Source organism: Lathamus discolor, chromosome 5, assembly GCF_037157495.1.
Source record: "Lathamus discolor isolate bLatDis1 chromosome 5, bLatDis1.hap1, whole genome shotgun sequence".
NCBI lineage: Eukaryota > Metazoa > Chordata > Aves > Psittaciformes > Psittacidae > Lathamus > Lathamus discolor.
This window is the reverse complement of record NC_088888.1, coordinates 3,677,417-3,697,314: the sequence shown is the minus strand read 5'-3', so window position 1 is coordinate 3,697,314 and position 19,898 is coordinate 3,677,417. Positions and strand designations below refer to the sequence as shown.

At 40.3% G+C, this 19,898-nt stretch overlaps 2 protein-coding genes across 5 annotated transcripts in view; one reads left to right on the top strand and one right to left on the bottom strand.

Moving 5' to 3' along the window:
• The window catches only part of BABAM2 (BRISC and BRCA1 A complex member 2), a 166,772-nt gene extending 150,633 nt beyond the window's left edge, over positions 1–16,139 (bottom strand). Inside the window, exons 1-2 of one of the 3 annotated variants that reach the window (XM_065679442.1) lie at positions 16,056–16,139; positions 12,451–12,610 (exon numbers count right to left, since the gene is read on the bottom strand). In XM_065679442.1, the coding sequence (XP_065535514.1) occupies positions 12,451–12,578 (128 nt within the window). In that variant the 5' untranslated portion in view covers positions 12,579–12,610; positions 16,056–16,139. Of the gene's footprint in view, positions 1–12,450; positions 12,611–15,541; positions 15,682–15,752; positions 15,975–16,055 lie in introns of those variants that run through there. The other 2 variants (XM_065679440.1, XM_065679443.1) reach the window with 2 other exon arrangements.
• Positions 15,855–19,898, top strand: part of RBKS (ribokinase) — a 71,563-nt gene continuing 67,519 nt past the window's right edge. Inside the window, exon 1 of one of the 2 annotated variants that reach the window (XM_065679444.1) lies at positions 15,855–16,584. In XM_065679444.1, coding sequence (XP_065535516.1) covers positions 16,535–16,584 — 50 coding nt within the window. In that variant the 5' untranslated portion in view covers positions 15,855–16,534. The remainder of the gene's footprint in view (positions 16,585–19,898) is intronic. The other variant, XM_065679445.1, reaches the window with a different exon arrangement.

The following is a 19,898-nucleotide window of genomic DNA, read 5'->3' as shown; positions in this document are numbered from 1 at the left end:
CTATCTCCCTCTTCATTCACAGAAAAGTATTATACTAATTTGCATATCTTCATCTAAATAGTCAACATTTTACATAGCAAAGCCATGGAAGCAAGAATTAACACTCTGATGCTCAGAGCAGTGATAGGCATTAATCTTCGTAACATGATTAATGCCATACCACAAGATCTCCCACAATGGTTTCCCTATTAAAACATCAAAGAATCATTCACTTGACAAGTTTCCAGGATGAAGGAATATCCTTGAAGGTACTGCTTAAAGCCATACTGCCTTGTTCAGGAGTTGTACTGAGATCTACATTTGGAATCTAGTCGATGAAACTGAGTACGCAAGAAACCATAGCTGAATATAAACTCTTCCCTTTCTCAGCAGATTTTAGCTAAATTCCTTGAGCAAATATAGCAGATTAAGCAAGCTGAGATACATTACATTCTTATGAAATATGTATTCCAAGTAGAAGAAAAGTAGAACATTCCTTCATTCAGCATTTGATGCATCTTACAGTTGGAATTGCCTGTGACCTGTTGGGAAAGGTTTCCTTCACAGTAAATAAAACACACATAAATTAAACGAGTTCTTATTCAAATAAAAGGTCATCGTCAGCACCAGATGCTTAGTTAGAAATGTTCAGAATTCTTTACCAGCCACAAAAGGAAACAGGAAAGATTATCCAAGAGGGAAATAAATAAATAAAGGAATAAAAATATCAGGAAAGTTACTCAGTTTTGCTGCTTGGAATAAGGCATCAGCCTATAACAACAGTTGTGGCAGAAGGTATTTTTTTGCAGAATCAATCCTTCTTCCCAGAGTATTCAAAAAGCCTCTGGAAAGCCAGCTGTAGGTGAGCTTAACATCATGGTTTTCTCTTCTACCAGTGCATTTACAATTGACAATTCTCTTAAATTAACTCTTCTTCTGTTTTGCTTAAGTTAAAAATCAACCAACCAAACGAACAAAACCTTTCCCACCTGAGTCACTTTGATATTTGACAGGAGGACTGCAATATTTGACAATAAGGAAGACTGTGGTAGATTTCAATATGGTCTTTCTATCAACCAGTCATCTACAACCACCACTTGAAAGTATTTCCAAGACAAGCAGCCTTAAATTATTTGGCCTCTGTTAAGATCTTAGCAAAAAACAAGTTCTGTGCCGGCTGAAGGGTCACAACGGAACAAGAACCCAAGCGTTTACCACCTTAATCCTTAAAGTCTGGAGATAAGTGGTTAGTCTATCCAAAGACTTAAAAAACCCCAACCCATAACCCCTATAATTTCAGGAGCTTAATACTGAGACTGCCTAAACCAAACAGCAAGAAATGCAAAGGCTTCTTTAATCTCATGATGCTTAGTCTGCTGCATTTGCTGTTCTTGAGGATCAGTACTTTTTGGATAATAGACAACGTTTTTGTTCACCAGGCTGCTGATGTAAAAAGCCAAGAAAGTGTCACACAGCATCAGAGATACCCTGATGGAGACCACTGCTAAAAAAACCCACACACAAATAAAAAGAGCAACACCACAAAGTACATTCTGACCATTGGCTGTATTCCCAACCCTTCCCATCTCCAGAGTACCTAGAATACATTTCTAATTGTTCTTATGTGTGTCACACAAAGATACTGCTAGGGGGAAAAGGAGGTCAAGTTCCTTTCACAACACAAAAGGCTAAAGAAGAAAATGTGGATTATTTTTGTAATGATGAGGCAATTCAGTCAGGGGTTTAGAGGCTGAAGGTTCTGTCAGCAAGAGTCAAATATAATTCAGAGACAAAGACAAGTAAATCCCTTGTTACTAGTGAGAAGCAGCAAACTCAAAACTCCACCCAAAGCTCTTATGTGGTATCTGCTAAGAAAAACTCAATGTTAAACTCAAGTACAACAGCCTCTAGATTCTTTTTCATTCCCATTTTTGTAGATGGAAATCTGCTCCAGTGTTCCTTGAAGACATTATTTTACCCCGTTTAATTAAGAATTAATTGCAGAATTCACAACAGATGGGTAAGTCATCTACAGAGGCATTAAGAATAATTAAAGTGTATGGAGGGGGGAGGAGAGTGGAAGGAAGGCCAGCAGGTGATAGGGATTTTTTTGCAAGGATCAAGAAACAGAAAAATGGCAAAAGTGACATTTTTACAGCTGACACTGACAGTGAAAACCTGCATCACACTGCAGCTCCGTGCAACAGCGCACAAAGCTTTACAGGTTCCTAGAGGCCTGCAAATACACAAGAGTACTGAGCAGCTGCTACTGAAAACTGACAGATGCGACCAAAATTCTGTCAATCAGGCCAAATTTGAAATGGGAAAGATGGTCTAGTCAACCAATATTCATCTTCAGTTCCCCTTCTTCGTACAAACATATGCATTACACATATGAGACAGAAGGACTTGCACTTCAAAAACAAAGACACACACCACTGCTTTCGGCAAATAAAAACCCAGTTACAATTAGAATGATCACTACTTAGTTACATATTTTAATTAAAATACTAAAATCTGAAAGCCCACTGACAATTATTCCAAGGAACTTTCCATCAGATAAAAAACCTCATAAAATTCATTTGCAATCTAGCTGGTTTCTTTAAACCTAGTAAACCTAGTAGAAAATTAAACGATATAGAGAGTACTTTTGGTATTGTAATACTGATGATGATACTGTTCATAAATCCTGTTAATGCAGATATTGTAACAGCATTTCAAGACATAGTTCTGAACTGGGAAATTCCAAGGTGTCTCCACATATGTCAACTATATTCCCAACAAAACCTTCATCTTCTCTCAGTGCTGATCTTACTCTATGTATGCATTTGTTTTCTTGTATGTTCATCGTATTAACTGGAACTTTCAGAAAAGGGGTGGGATACTAGGCAGAACACCCTAGGAAAACAATGCCTTGCTTCCCTTCTGTACCCACAGGCAGAGTAGTGTTTCTTAAAAAGTAAAGTTCAAACAACTAAGATTGATTCAGCTGCCAGCAACCTGCTTTCACCAGAAGCACTACGCAAAAGCATCCAATGACTACTGTCATTAGTAAAACAAATACAGTAGCCGAATGTTAACAGAAAGTGTAGATTTACATGATATGGGTGAGAGCTTGCCAAAGCAGATGTTGCAGGTGGGGAGAGCTCTAGGCCTGCTTCTGGAACTACAAATTTCCTTCACATCTGCCCTGGTCTTGTGGCAGATATCCCACAGTTTCCCAAAGTATGGCTACATCTGCTGGAAGCAGGCATTCAGCCCAGTCTCTGGGAGGGAAACAGAGGAAGCACACGTGTATATATTCTCAGAGAACTTCTACATTAAAAGAAAGCATATACAAAACCTGCATGATTGTGATATTTTTTTAGCATCACAAACTATCTGTTCATTTAGCCTAGGAAAGCTGGATTTAGAAGAGCTCTTTTCCAGCCACCGAAGGACAGGCTGGAAAGAGCCACTACAAAAAGGAGCATTAAGACAGAGTTGCTAACCAGCACCACATCTTATATACTTTAAGGCGTACTTGAAAATCTCCAAAGAATAGTCCATTTCAAAGGTTTCCACTTGTAAAATCCCCATAGTTTAGGGTGGGAGCTCATTATTATTGGGTCTCAGGGAGCTAATTATGATACAACTTACAATCAACTGACAAAAGAAAATTTACAACAAAACCTGCTTTACAAACATGATTTTCAAACATCTTTTATAATCCAACTGATCACCTTTGTAAGCAAGATCTTTTATAGTCTGGTAATTGCCTGTAACTCTTTACGAACTACACAGGGCACACTTGCTCCCCAGAATAATAAAATAGAAACAGAAGATGGAAATTTTAATGAACGAGTGATTGGAAAAAACTAACAGAAATAAGACAATTGCAATGGGATAACACTCATAATGCACACCCAAGTTTTAGTGAATTTGCAGTATCATAAACTGCCTTTCCATCACCCATTCAGGCAAGGGAAAAGGGACTACTTCATTGTAAGGTAAACCCAGCTGCACCTCAAATCCTTGAAACTCATAAGCAACGTTTTAGAGAACACATGAGGGAGTGGCAAATGCGTCCTTTAGATTCACTTCATCTCTTTCCCCTCCTGGCAGATTTAAAGTTCTGCTTCATATTTTCACAACTGCCATTTGATTATGTATTACTTGGTAACGAATTAGCATCTAATAATCTCTCATGCTCTACCTCTACTGCTCTCTAATGTGAATTCAATTTCTGAAGAAAGAAAAAGAAAAGCACCAGATAAGGAACATTTTTACTTTTAGATCACTCTAGAAGAGAACCATTCTTCACCAAGAATGAAATTATAGTCTACCACCTGCAGTTTCAGATCCTTTCAGTGTTCCCAGAAAGAGCATATTCATACAGCAAGTCACAAAAGCTAAGCTATTATAAACATACCTTTAGTAAGTCATTTAGCATTGCTCCCAACACTGGCTGTAGGAGCCATCAAGTCTCTTATTTTCTAAGCAATTTATTTCACACAAATAATGTAAAGTGGGAGACATTTTGAAAGATCACTGGTAACTCTCACTACAAACAAGAATAATCCCAACAAGTGTTTCTACTGAACAAAGAACTGACCATCCAAAACAGCAACAGGTACTCTGTCCCAGTTTCGGTTTACAAATAGTACTGCAGTGATGCACAGGGATCTGGGGTTTTGTTTTGGGTTTTAAGGAAAATACTGTTTTAGAGGGGTTGATATTTGGCTTTCTTTTTTTTTTTTGGCCTCTTTTCCATAACAGAATTCTGCAGTTTTCTTTAACTCAATCCCATTGGGGTGGTTTTTTTTTTCACTTTACCTTACAGTAAAAAAACAAAGCAAAAAAAAAAAAAAAACAAACACAACAACCCTCATCCCAGTGGTCTAATTTTGTTCTTTCAGCCATATACCACAGATTACAAAGAAAAGAACCTGTGGCCTACACTGTGGAGTGGTTTGCCTCAGAAATACCAATTCCCTTCTCTCAGGAAAGACAAAACAAGACTGTTCCCTTTCAACAACTTTTACTTTTCTATGAATTACCTTTACCTCAAGGACTGAATTCACTATGTTCAATAAAACATCAATTTCAAGAGCAAACAAAATTGTTCACTTACAGATACAGCTCAAAGTATTCTTTTCAGATGCTCACTTTCTGCTAGACAATAGCTGCTTCAAGGTACGTCTACATTGTGCAGTGCCAAGTAAATGCCTAAGCTACGTATCTCAAGAAACAGATTAAAATAGCTCAAGCAAAGCACTGCAATGGTGTGTTTATTCAATTTCCAGTTGAATTTAAGATATTAAACCTATAGGACAAATTCACTGCTGGACAAAGTTACCTGAACAGCCAGAAAAACTTCTCCACCACTCACAACAGTGCTACGACTGATGGTTTGAGAGATCCCAAAGCACTTACAAGGGTGCATTTAAAAAGGCACCAATGGAGAGATATCAGCTTAAGCATCAGCAGAAGAGACTTACGACAATGACACAGGTTTACATAGTGATCAATAACATCATAAGGAAAGGCCTGCACAGTTTTTTATTTCTCCCAGTTAGCGAATGATTGTGTACAGATTCTGTTTTCAAAATTTAATAATTTGCTTCTTTTACTATCACTGACTCACAGGAGCAATTTACAGAAATATTCCCACTGATTTCTGTTGGCTGTAAAATAAACATGGCAGAATCAGCTGTCTTCACCGTTGTATACAGGTCTGTCAAGACAGAGCCTCTGATCACCTCTTATGCTTTTAAAGACCCTAAACTCATCAGATAATGACTGCAACAAACAAGATAAAACAAACAAACAAAATCAGTCTTTTGCTTCAGCTTCATTACAAGTGTATACCAGCTATTTAATGTTATGCCATGTATGTGTACATGCGTATGAGAGTGTCAGGCATACATGAAGTATAATCGCATAGGTAAGGCTGGAAGAATTTACCAACCACCTATCCAGGAATACATTCTTCTCTGAATAAATAATTAAAAGCCAGTTGTTCTCAGCTTCTTGTCAAATGTAATATACATCCAAAATCTATAGTATTCAAGAGATCTATCCAGCTCACATTAAACAAACGTTACAAAGAAATCAGACCACGTACCAAATGATTTTTAGCTATCTTTACAACAAAAGATAAAGTCTTCGGAATTTTTCTCCTGCAATGATGCACAATGCAAAGAAATAAGACAAATGTCTGTTCCAATAGCAGAAAGTGCTGGACAGAGACATACAATATATTAATGCAAGCCCTGGCTTTCAAGAGGTGATCAATGAATTACCAATGTACAATCACATACCTTGCTAAAATAATCTTTCCAACTGTATTTGGCACATATATCAGTACTACATCATGTGAAACTCTCTTTAAACAAATCATAAAAGAAACAGCACCAGCATCAAATAGTTTCTTCTCAATTTTATTAAAGCATAAAACTGGTAGACATTACATGCAGTCTTTTTCAAGGTCAAAGAAGAGCAAGTCACTCATCACTCATTGTCCCAGACTAAAAATACCAGCAAATACATACTGTGCAGTATTTAAATTGAACAAATTCTGGGAAAACCTATGTAGTTTTTCAAACTAGAGCCTAAGTTAACACAATTACCTAATACTACTTTTACTATTTAGAATACTTTCCTTACTCATAGCACTTGAAACTGACAAACACACCTTTTTCCTGAACAACATTAAGCACCTTGTTGAAAATTAGTATTAAAAAAAAGCTAAACTCTGTGAAGAGTATTTGCAAAACCATTATGAAATGAACGCATATAACACTTAGATCTTTATCAGACAGACATTTGTCTTTGTTTTTTCAACATTCAGAAGTAAATGCAGGAAAGAGCAATCCTGGGGATCGCCTTTTTTGGACCAGCACAGAAAAATTGCTGTTTGAAGTTCCAAGTGCTCCTCCACAGTGATAACTCTCTCAACATGGTCCCATCAGAACTTCAGCCTGTTAAACTTTGCTTGACATCAAGTAATAAAGTTCTCTGTAGCAAAGAAATGTATTTGTTATCAGAAATTACCTACTCTGTGCAAAAGTAATAGTTTATGACTTATCCAATATAATAGTAAAAGACTCGTAACACCATACCTCACCCAGAAACTGCCAATCCTTTCAAGTATACATTACACTCAGAACATTATCAGGTTTTAAAACAGCTTTTCATAGCAATTGTGTTCAGAAGAGTCAGACTCATTAAACTTCATACATAAACAGAATGCATGTTAAAAAAACCCTCTATAAATACCAATGTAACTGATGGAATGTGAACTTTTATCAAGTAACTGAAGTTGACTCTTTCAGTTTAAAATAATCAAGAGATCAAGCAGAAGCTTTAAATAACCAGTACAGTATTGTAATAGTATTTCACAGCCAAAACCAATATGATTTCATGAAATATGCACAAAAAATGCATATTTACTTTGAAAAGGGAAATGCCCAAAAGAAAGGGAAATACCAAACCATATTGCAGTCTACTTGATAACACAAAAAAGTAAATCATCACTGCTCACTAGGAAACAGGGCAATAAAGTTATAAATAGCTTATTACAGCTTGATAATATATTTGTATGTTAAACATTACTTCAGAATCTACTAGATTCTTTTGACCACTCTTCACATAGATTTCTTTTAGGAACACACTGATTGTAAGCACAGCTCAATATCAAGTAAAGATGCAGAAATCAATAGCAAATCAGACAAGAGCAAAGAACAGAATACCAACACGGTTTACTACAAACCAGTTACATCAAAATTCCACAATTAATCTCCTCATAAATATGGAAAAAGGTGAACCACACAAGTATGAAATTTAAAATCTCGCTATGAGTGGGTATCTTCGAAAAAATAAAATAAAATCTTCATATACGCAGCTTTAAATCACTGTATTCATTTTGAAATTCTGGCTGGTGCAACACATCAAAGTAATTTCAAAAACAAAGCAAAGTTTGTTGGGTAAGAATAGCCTTGCAGCATAATTTGGGGATCAAGCATGGGCCCTGATGAGCAGCTGTAGGGGAAAAGACAAAATAAACCAAACACTTGCCGCACCCCCCCCCCCCCCAAAAAAAAGAGTTCTCAAAGGCAATGACCACCACAAATATGTTTTTCACTATTGCAATACACCACAGGAAAAGCAGCAGCCTCTTAAATAATTGGATTCTACATTATACAATAATTAAACACCCTTCACACAGGCAAATGCCCTCTATTTCTAAATCTACCTAATAATCACTTCAACATCTTTCCCATGATTATATGCATAAATGCTAAGAAAAATGCCTTAGCCACAAGTCAGTCGGTTATGAGTAGATTTTAATATCTAATTAAGATGGGTCATTATTTCAGAGAGACACTACTTGAGATTTACTGCATGATACAATATGTGGCATTGAGTCAACTGGCAGCAGTATTTTCTTTGAGTCTAGAACGAGGTAATAAGCTATGCAGGAGTTAAAAATGCTTTGATCCACTCTGTCATCTCAAAGAATGTCTTTTATTAATGAAACAGAGATGCCGCCAGGGTTTTCTTATCACCAGAATCAATGCTGCTAACGGTGCTGTATTTTAGATGTGACCCAACGCTCAGGTTCTGGTTTGTTCACTCTGGAGCCCTTTTCACAAGAAGGTAACGGCACTGCAGAATTAGCCACCTAACTTTTTATCACTATTTCCATTGAAGATTTGCCTTCTTTCCTGTCATGCCATATTGCTGAGCTCAGTTCAGGGGTACCCAGGGTTAGGGTTAGGTTAAGCCCTAACCCTAACTCACTCTTACACCAGCAGTGGCCGTATAATTTCTATACCAGCAGTGGCCGTATAATTTCTATAAACAGGACTTGTTCCTGAAGGTCCTGCTCATAGATGTAAATGTATTTAAGTGTCTGATGAGACTGGTACTGTCTAATAAGTTTGTAAAACACACAGACATTATGGAACCATAACATATCATTATAAAACATTTACATACTCAAAGACTGCAAAACAATAGGATTTCTTTACTATGACATATTTCCCTCCTACACTACCAAGCAAAGCAAATTAACATATCATCATACTTCATACTTCTAATCTACCATCAGCTCTTTAATACAGTTTATAAAACACAACAAACCTAAGTAGTCAATCTTAGCAGTAAGTTCAAATAAGTGCAAAATAAGTTCCTTACTAAAACCATCTGACATATGGATTGACTTTTCAAATAATTAAAGGCTTAACATGTTTGCCATTTACAAATCAAAACCAACTGACATGACAGACTAATAAACCTGGAACTTGATCTTGCACTGATGAATTGAAAGCGAAATTCTTTCCACTTTCGAGTAGAGAATGTCAAAACAAAGGCTCTGAATGGGCAAGGCCTTAGAGATATCACTGTATTCAGTATGTTACCATTATTCTCTTTTAAATCACAGCTCATTTCAAAATCCTAAGAAATGAGAATGGATGGATCTTCAGTTTGTACATTTTGCATTGCTATAACTGTAAAGCACCAGTTCCTCAGGAAAATGGGGTAACTACAGTAACCACTAACTTTCTATCAGAGTAACAGTGTGGTACATGACAATGGAACAGCCATGCAGCTCTTCCCCTTGTCCCAGAAGCTTCCAGATCATTCTGTTATTGGAGTTAACAGTTATTAAGATGATTACTTCAAGTATTTTAACATCTTAGAGGTTATAGTAAAATCTAATTTATTTTAGGCTTCAAAATCTTCCACACAACACACCAGTTATAGTATAAAATACTCACACATTTTGTAATAACAGTCTAGACTATGGAAGAGATGTGTCTACAGCCCTTTTCATGTGTCAATAACTGTGCAATCACTATTCGAAAGCAAAGTTTCTGAACTGATACTTCTTATAAATGGTCATATTCATTTGAGAGCAATAACTTCTTTTTATTTAACATCAGACATTCATCTAGTACCTCTTCCTCACCTTCCTGTTCCACTGTTTAAAGCCTGATTCTGCCCCATTGAAACTGAAGGGGCTTTTGCAATTAAAGTCCTGAACCTCATCTCTATTTCTCTAGCAAAGGTTCTCATTTTCCTCTTGCTTACATCCAACCTCTACGTGCTTATACTTCCATTTCTTCATGTGGATATTGCCTGCATTTACCTCTGCCTGCTATTTGTTCCGTATACCAGGGTTTGAATAGTCCCGAAATATGAGGATAGGGAGGAGAGCAGAGCAATGGTTTTCAATCCATTTTTGGGCTCTCTTCCTTAAGAAGCAGCAACAAATTCTCATCTCCTGACAATATGGTGGGTTGAGGATTTTTTTATTTATCAACTGATACAGGCCTCTCAAAAACAGTCCACGGAGTCCCAAAGGCTCCTGTATCAAAGGTTAAAGACCACTGAATGAGATCTTGAGTTACGGAAGGGACTCCTCTGCAATTCCATCTGTCTTATGTTGAATGATTTTACGCTGTTTACCTATAAAGCATAAATGACAAGGAACTTTGTATTTACACACCAATGCATAAAGCCAGAGTTTTCCTACTATAAATAAAGTAGCAATTATTTATTTGTAAGACAAAAACAAAACCTTTTGTAAAAAAACACCTGTATGAAATTTACATTTTAAACAAGTTTCAAGCAATTGCTAATAAATCCCATTTACAATACAGCTTTTATAAAACTTACTTGTACCCCCCCAAAATAAAATCACCTTAAAAAATTATTCTCAACTAAATACAGGATCTTAATTATCTCAACTCCAGCTCCTAATAACCTCAAGCCATAAAAAAAACCCTCAACATAGAAATGAACTTCATTCTTTATGCTCCAGCACAAGAATAAATAAATAAATAAATAAATAAATAAATAAATAAATTGCTAGCACTTACATCTAGCTGAGCCTATGCCTTTAACAATATACAGTCCAACCTCTGTCAGGTGTTGTATTTGCGTTGTAGACACCATGTTCAACACAGTTAATACACAATTTGAATCCTTGGGTTTGGGTAACAGGTGCTGCTAGGACAGGTTTTAGCTTTCCAAAGAATAAACCCCTGGAAAACATTCAGGATTTATCAAAGTAAATTCAAGATCATCTTGGTAAGATCACTGGCTGAAAACTTCAGACGCTTTATTCTAAATACCTCTGAAAAGAGTCAGCTGGAAAATATCACTTCATATTATTTTAATCTGTTCTTTTAAAGATAGGCAGCATAAGCATTCATTGGGCAGACAGCAAAACCCTTATCTACCTCCTAACAAGCTGACACCTTCACCACCAGACTACTGTGTTTTTTCTCTTATTTTTCATTCTCAGATTCAATAGGAAAAACAGAAGATGTCCTCTAGGAAGGCTGAGATGGGAGCATAGTTCAAGAGAAAGCAAAGTCTTGCATGAAAGGACAGCAGCTGATGCATAGACGCTCAGCCTATCTCAGATAATTTGCAAGCCTAAATGCCAAACCAGAGATCAGTAGCAACAAAGTTATAGCTTCTCAGACTACATAAATCTGTCACAGGGCCTTACAGGGAAGAAGTGGTTCCTTTCAAACTAACTCTAGAATTCACCCCTCCTTCCTGAAAAGGCACTGTAACTCCCAGAAACATGCAGCCTACAGAAGCATATTAAACAAAGTTTTCAGCAGAACTAAATTTTAAACAACAGTGATTTGTGGTGGTTCTCAAGATGGGTTACACTACCATTCAAAATCACACACAAAGCAGCAGTTTGTACATAAGCCATGATTTAGACACCGTAAGTTAAACCAATTTCAGGCTCTGAAGTCCAGTATCAAACACCTGAATCAGGGATGCCATTAGATGCCTAACTCTAAAAGAACGATGCCATTTCCAACACACCCCATTTCAAGTATTCTTTTATCAGTGACCTTAGGTGCCTCCACACTCTGCCCAATACCTAAAGTAAACTGTAAGCACTTCACTTTCCCCATGTATTATTCACAGAGGTTACACACCAAAGTCCCTTTGTACATGTGGATCATGTACTTTACTGCTATATGAAAACTATCGTGAACCCTCCCAAAATTAAAACTAAGGAGTAGCTTGGCCCATTTCAAGCACTTGGCCCTTAGCCAATTGATGTACTGATCTTGAGGGAGTCATAAACATTTTTTTCTTATTTAGCATATTCCTGACTAAAGGCAAGGTCACAGATTTATCCTCAAGTTTTTAATTCACAGAAAAGATCAAGTAAGCAAGTGATAAACAACAAGAAAAAGTGTTTATCTTGCTGCTGAAAACCGGCACTATCAAGTGGCAGCAATGGAAGTGTTTTAACAGGAGTATTATTGCCAACAATATGACAAATTATGTCTCCCAAACTACAAAATGGTAGTAAGACAAAAAATAATGTAGCTAGGATGTCAGCTTGATATATTGGAAATGCTTAAACACACATGAACCTCATAAAACTCAGTCCTAGAAAGACAACTGTAAGGGGCTGGATATTCTTTTCGGATGAGGATCACTTACCCAGATTTCAAGTCTGTAATCCGTAAACAATTGGTAGCATCCAGTCCTACTTTTCCATTTCTGACCACACTGGAAATAAAGGGTGAGAGTGCTGGAGAAATTCTGTTCAAGGCTACTTCAGGTGACATTTTAGTATGTTCCTCTTTCCTTTTGTCTTGAGCTGCACAAGGATGGTAAAGGGGAAATAAAATCAGAAAATATCCTACTTATTTGATGTAAAATCACATGCACTCTGCAAACACGGACAGGAAAAAATCTATGCATGCAAAGGATTGGGAATGTAGAGTAACTGAAGTGTGCACAGCTTTATAAAGAAAAAAATAAACACAGCTAATTCTTTTCCTCCTACCTCTGCAACATTCAATGAAGCCCATTTATTCAACATCAAGATAAAAACAGACATATGTCCTAGGCTCCTTTAATTAAGACCCTATCCCTACAAGAAAGAGAAATAAAACTGATGGCCACTCTGACACTTCACAGCCTGGCCCTTCTCATGAGTGTTTCCATCAGGAGCCTGTAATTGACAAGCCACAGCTGTTCTGCTTCCACCAAAATCAATGGCACTTACATTACCAATTGCAATGGTTTGATTGTCTCTTCGCATTCTCATCTGTAATTTCTAATACCACTTTTCTAACCTTAATCAGTATTACTTTCACATTACTTCCATTAGGTAGCTATTTACAGCATTTCACAATGCCTTTTAAAAGCTAACACTGCTTTTCTTTCCGTGGTATCGCCATACTCTTTGAAAGGCATCTTCATTCACAAAACAGATCAGGAAGCTGATGTGTGCACATTTTAAGCACGCCTTTTTAAAGAAGTGCTTGCAATTGCGTGACCTTATGCCATATCTGTTAGTCCACTAAGTTAGCACACTTCAAGAACATGCTACCTCTTAGCTGAAATGCAGAAACTTAACATACACACATTTTAACTCATTGTACCCCCAAAAGGCTATAGTATGTGGACAACGAACTGTTGTAAGAGAAATGGGAGAAAAGAAGGGTAACCTGTTAAAACGCTAAGTTATCATATTCAAGCATATTCTTAGGCAGAGAGTGTCAACTGAAAATTAACTGAACTTGATAGCTTGAGAAAACAAAGCCATAAATGACTCAAGGTAACATAAACATGCCACTGACAAGTGGGTTAGAGGAGCTCATACTTAAATTCTGACCATTAACAAATATCTTTTAGAAACATCCACTTAATTGAAAACCACCAATACATACTGTATTTACTTCCTTGCAAAATGCCCCATATGGGCTGCTGTACTAATAAGTGTTCTATAAAGAGAGTGTGAACAACTCATGGCAACAGTTGCAATTTGCTGTTGTTTCTAACACTCCGTTTACAAGTATTAGTTGGTAACTAAGGGATATTCCACAAACTGGTAACTCCCTGGAACTGGTAGCAACATTAAAGTTACACATTTTGTTCTCATGAAAGTCATTCCGACTGAAGGAGTGTGAAGCAATGTTCAAGAAAAGAGTATTTATCCTAGCTAGTTGGAATGTATTTGAACAAAGCAAAGGCCAGACACTCTAAGGCAAACAAAAAGACTAATAAACTAAGACTTCCTAAAAATTACAATTATCTTTAATACTCTGGTTCTTACATTTTACGGTAGACAAAAAGCTGAAGATTAAATATCCACGTCCTAACACATAACACACTCTCCACACGTTTGATTTGCTGTAATTGACAAGAGGCAACTACTTAAGTTCACTTAGCAAACATCCACAGCAATTTAAGATGCTACCTCCTGTTTGTTACTTTTCTACAAAAAATTACTGCTTGCTCGCCTTTATTCTTCCCCAGAGAAACTGAGAGACCACAAGCCTATACTTGACCTCTCTCAGCGCAAAGTCCAATGGTTTAGATTGAACCAGTAATAAAACATGAGTTTAAACTAATCATGGAATGGTTTCAGGTGGAAAGGACCTTAAAGCTCATCTAGTTTCAACCCCTAAGGAAACCTTTCCTAGGCCAGGCTGCTCCAAGCCACATCCAACGTGGCCTTGAACACTGCCAGGCACAGGGCAGCCACAGGTTCTCTGGGCACCCTGTGGCAGTGTCTCACTGAAGAATTTCTTTGCACAAGAGTGGCTAAAACAGAGCACATGTTTCAGTTTGCTAGCTCCACAGCTGGGAAGAGTCATCTCAAGCAGAGAGGCAGCTAGACTGAAGAAAGCAAGAACTTCCTAATCATTAAAAACATGCTGAAAACCAAGCTATCAACAATCTCAAAGGTATACACAGGCCTCTCAGAATCAGTTCTGATAATGACACGTTAAGGGGACCATGTTACGAGGACAGAATTGTGAGGCGTTAAGAGATACACACAGTGATCCAAGCTGATGATCTGATCAACAGCTGCACCTTCCAAAATGAACTGCAGGATGAGATTCCTTATCATTTTGTTAATAAAATACGCAGATATTGTCAAAACAAGATGCCAGTGACCACTGGGCATTTTTCCTAGTTTTATTGCATCATTTCTTTAAGGTCCACAATACCTTCTACATAACAAGCCAGATATACAGGGTCACTACCAACTAAGCTCACCAATTTATTTTGTAAACAGAGGTCTTTACAACCTCTAACGCAATTAGGGCTGCTTTCGCAAGTTTCAGTTGTCACTTCTTTTTCCCAGCTTAATTTTCCCACAGCACTTGAAACAGAACGCAAACAAACTCAAGGGAGTTAACGAAAACAAAATCCACTAGACTGCTTCCCTCTGAATACAAGCCATTTGAAAGAAGTAAACAAACTAATAGTGAATCCTTTGCATTCGGGCAAATGTACCATATGCTTCACAGCAACCCTAAAATTCCAGGCACTGCTTTGGGCACCAGAGAGTGTCCAGATGCAAGATACTCTGCACCCCACCACCGATAACAGCATTACGGGCATTACGTGAAGCAAGGAAAAGGTGAATATTGTGACGGAGGAGCCTTAAAGAGCGAGGGAACCCTTCCAGACCAACCCTCTCGTTCGGCTGCCGGCAGGCTGGGCCTGTGGTTTTCACCTCGAGGGTGCAACGGGTGTCTGGGTGCAGAGAAACCAGGGAACTCACGACCACCTTCGCCTCCTCCCGCCGTGGCCGAAGGCAGCCAAGCCTGCCAGCCCGCGACGGGAGCAGCACCGCGGGCCTGCAGAGCCCCGGGTAACCCCAGGCTCCCTCAGCCCTGGCACAGAGGCCGCGCACGGCGCTGACCCTGCAGCCCCGCTCCTCCGCTCCACCCGGGCGCGCCCGCCGCCCCACCGCCCCCCGGTGAGGAAAGCGGGCCCACCCCCGGAGCCACGGTGTGCCGCCCCGCTCCATCCCGGCATGGCGGCGGCGCCCGGGAGAGAACCGGGCTTCGGCCAGCCGTGACCCCGGGATACACCGGCCCCCGGGCCGCCTCCTGGCCAGCTCCTTAAGAGCCGGCCTGCAGCCGCTCCGGGGCTGGCGGAGGAGGCGGGCGCCGGGGCGAAAGCCAGCCAGCCAGCCCGCCTGCGTGCCTGGCCTGCCGCCCGCCGCGCCACTCCCCCGGGGCCGGCAGGGGCGCTGCTCCCGCCCGCCCGTCCCCGGCCCTGCCCGGGCCCCGCCATACCTACGGCGGCCGGAAAGCAACCGCTTAGCAACGGCTGCGAGTACGCGCCCGTCCCGTCCGCCCGCACCGGGCGTGCGCGCTCCCGCCCCTCCGCGCGGCATGCGCGCCTCCGCCCCCCTCCCCGCCACCGCCGCTCCTCGGGCCGGAGGGGTCTTCACCGGCCCCGCTATTGGCGGCTGTCGCGGTGCCTGTGCGGACTGTCCCGCCGTGCAGGCGTGAGGCTGCGGGGCCGTGCAGCCGGAGTGGGGCGAGGGAGAAGGGGAGGAGAGGAGGGGGAGACCTCGCCGGCAGGCGTTCGCCACGGGCACCCTTCCAGACCGAAGGTCCCTGCGGGCCGGCCGCTCCCCCAACCGTTGCCCGTGGCAACGGGTGAAGCCGCCGCCACGGCGGTGGCGGGGCCTAGCGCGAAGGTCGGGTGCAGGGTCCGGGGTCCAAGGCCCGGGCAGCGGGGCCCGGTGATACCCCGTTCTCCCGGCGCCATGGCCGCTGAGGTGGTGGTGGTGGGATCCTGTATGACCGACCTGGTCAGGTTAGTACCCGCGGGGGCTCCGGCAGGCCCCGACACGGGTCCGGTCCCCGAGGTCACAGGGCCCGGGGCAGAGCAGCGGCTCCCTGCGCCTCCCGAGAGCGGACCGGGCCCGGGTGCCCCACACACACACACTCTGAGGCCGGGGACAGCGGGCGTCTTGTCTCCCTCCAGGCCAGGACCGGAGTCGTGGGGTCGCCACTTGGAGCGGCGACGAGGAGCTGTCTGCCCTGGGCAGAGGGAGCTGGTAGCGGCAGGGCAGGGGGGAAGGAGCGGAGCAGCCGTGGGGGCGGCTGGGCCCGGTGATGTCAGCACTGCGAATACTGCTTTGAAAGAAGACTGTGGGAACGGGGAGAAGTTCGAACGTGTTGTCTGCTGGAGCTTTGATCGGCTGTCTGCAACTGTAGGGAGAAGAGAGACTTAGGTTTGTGTTTTCAGCTGTGCTAGGTGGGTCGGCGTTAGTCTTGCCAGGAAAGCGGCATTTCGTAGTGATCCCGCATGGGGAATTGTGAACTCTGATACTCTTAATCAACGGAGGAGTTTGAAACGATTTCATGAAAGTAAATAAAGCTGGTCAGCTGTAACACGTTTGCTGTTCAAAGCACTTGTCTCCACTAGAAAAGCGAGAAAGTATGCAATGAAACTGAAATTAGCTCCATGAAAAAGTAGGTTGTATGTTGATTGCTTGAAGACAACATTTTATGTGACCTTTTGAAAGGAGAGAGGGAGGAGGCTTCCCAAGCTACTCATATCCAAACAGAGTAAGAAGTGGAAATGGGAAACCCTCAAAAATCTAGCACCTCTGCACACCAAAGCTTGTTTTTAAATTAAGAAACCTTTTTTTAAAGGAATGTTCTAATTCCTTTTTATTCATTTTTCTGGGCATTTTGCATTTATAATTAGGTACTCATTCTCTATTTTTTTTACACAAGTAAGGTTTGGAAACTTCGTTGTAAGATTAAAGTACAGAACTTCATGAAAGCTCTTAGTTCCAGCCTTTTATAGTTAATACTAAGTATCAACAAATTCAAGCAAAATTGCAAGAGCTGGCAACGACGCAAGATACTAAAAACGATGCAAAATACTAACCTACACTGGTTGACCTTGTCAGCCCCAGTAAACTTGCAAATCAGTCTTTGATTTGCACAATTTTAAACACATCTGGTTTTAAACTACATATGCAGTCTTAGTTAAAATAGGATTTAAAAGTATATGTATCTGGACTCCATCAGCTTCTCCTGCTGGGAATTCTGCAATAAAAAACTCAATTCCTCTATCACCAGGCAATTGCATCAAAGCCTGTGGGTCAAGAAAGTGTAGAATAGATGATTAGAAGAATATGTTGAGGAGTAAGTACAGTATAGGCATAGACGTGTGTAGCAGAAACAGTGAAAACCCTTGAAATAATCATAGAACCTGTGTCAGAAAGATTTAATGTTTTATGTAATGTGCAGAACATACTGGCAGCTTTCCAAGGAGAGTAATTGTCTTGTAAGTCGCAGTAAGATCTTGTAGAACAGATCTTGACGTTATGTGTGAATGAGCTATCAGATGCGTGTGACGTTATATTAAAATACAAAACATGACAAGACGTTCCTTTTCCTGTCTCTCTGAAATGCGGGGAAAAAAATCATCAAGAAATTGTCTACCAGGTTAAGCACTGCTGACAGCCACAGCTTTGGGCTTTCTTGGCTTTTTTTTCTAACACTTAAAAAAACCCAAAACTCCCCTCTTTTTGGGCTGCAAGTTTGATATGATAGAAACACAGTCATTTATTTGAAGCCATATTAACTGGCCGTACTGTAACCAGAGATTAAACCATGGGTTGTAGCCACAGATGCTGTTACACTGAGATTAAGTGGTTGGAGAAACGCCATTTCACTTTTCAATCAGCTGGGAGGGTTTCTTAAATTGTACAAATGCTATCACAAGAATATATCTGACTCACTGTTATTAGTCTCTACTTTAAGGAGCAGTGAAGGGCTTTTTATTAGTGATAAGCTGATTTGCTTCCGCTGAAAAAGAGGGGACAGCCTCATTCCCTCATTCTTTGTGTTAGTAGCACAGGACTTCAGGCACTGAAGACAAAGAGTGCATTTAAATTTAGCTGACAAGAGTTTAATCTTACTTAAATCTCCATGTAGTCCCCATGTACACATAGTTTAAATGTATCCTGTGTTACAAAATCCTGGTAAAATTACTGGGAAGTACTAAACTGTTGGCTGGGATGCGCCTGGGTGGAGAGAAAAGCTATGAAACAGGGAATGATAAGCCATCTTTATCAAATATGGTAAAAACTGACTGATTAGGATTAGGGTTGATGCCCAGTCTTTATGTCTGGGATTTAGAGGGGGTTCCATATTCTAGGTTTAAAGCCGGTTCATTTCAGGTTCATTTCAACCAGGATGAAAGCGTATCAGGTTTTTGCTAGTTTGTCTGTCATTAATGCTAATGTTTCAGCTTGTAAAAGACATGGACAGCATGTTAGATGCCCAACTATCACTTGTTTGGAGGAGACTGAGTAAACTAAATTAGGAAAAAGTCATGCAAAGGAATTCAGGATGCATTGTGTTTGATAGGCATATTCACCACTTGACACAAGGCTGTCTTTTCTAGAAGACAGTCATATTAACTGAGACTCTGCCAGAGCTTGACAGTGCTCTATTATAACTTGAACTGATAAAATATGAAGCCCCTCTGCCTTGCCCCTCTGTCTGGAAAGCTAGAAGCTCAGAGTGGCAGACACAAAATGGAAAATATTCCCATGTCCACAGAGGTACCAAGAATCAGAAAGATAAGCTTCAAGCTGCCATTGGCCATGTGGTAGCCAGATTCACCACTAAATAAATAATTAAAAAAAACAGTTAGCACCTAATGTTTTTCCTCAATGCAGTAAACTAATGATTTAAAAAAGCATAACTTTGGTGTGAATTGGAAATGTACAAGTTGAAATTTACTCTGTCTTATGTAATGACTGAGATGGGAAAGGACAGGGGCCTTCTGTGGAAGGCAGTATTCAGATGTAATAATCAAATTCAGAAGAAAGGGTAGTGTGCCTTAAAATTCATTTAAAGGGAAGGGGCCCAGTGGTTTGCTTTTAAAATACTGTTCTCATTGGAAATTCTTTTCTCATTGTCCTGTAGCACTGCAGTGGCAGAATGTGGGTTTTCTAAAGTGAATTTAGTATAATCAAAACAACCTCACGTACATACATGCAGTAAACCACACTCTTTTGGCTAATAGGACCAGGAACAAAACATATTTGTGGTCAAAATCACAATCAACACTTCATTGGGAATAGCAGGCAATAGTAGTAG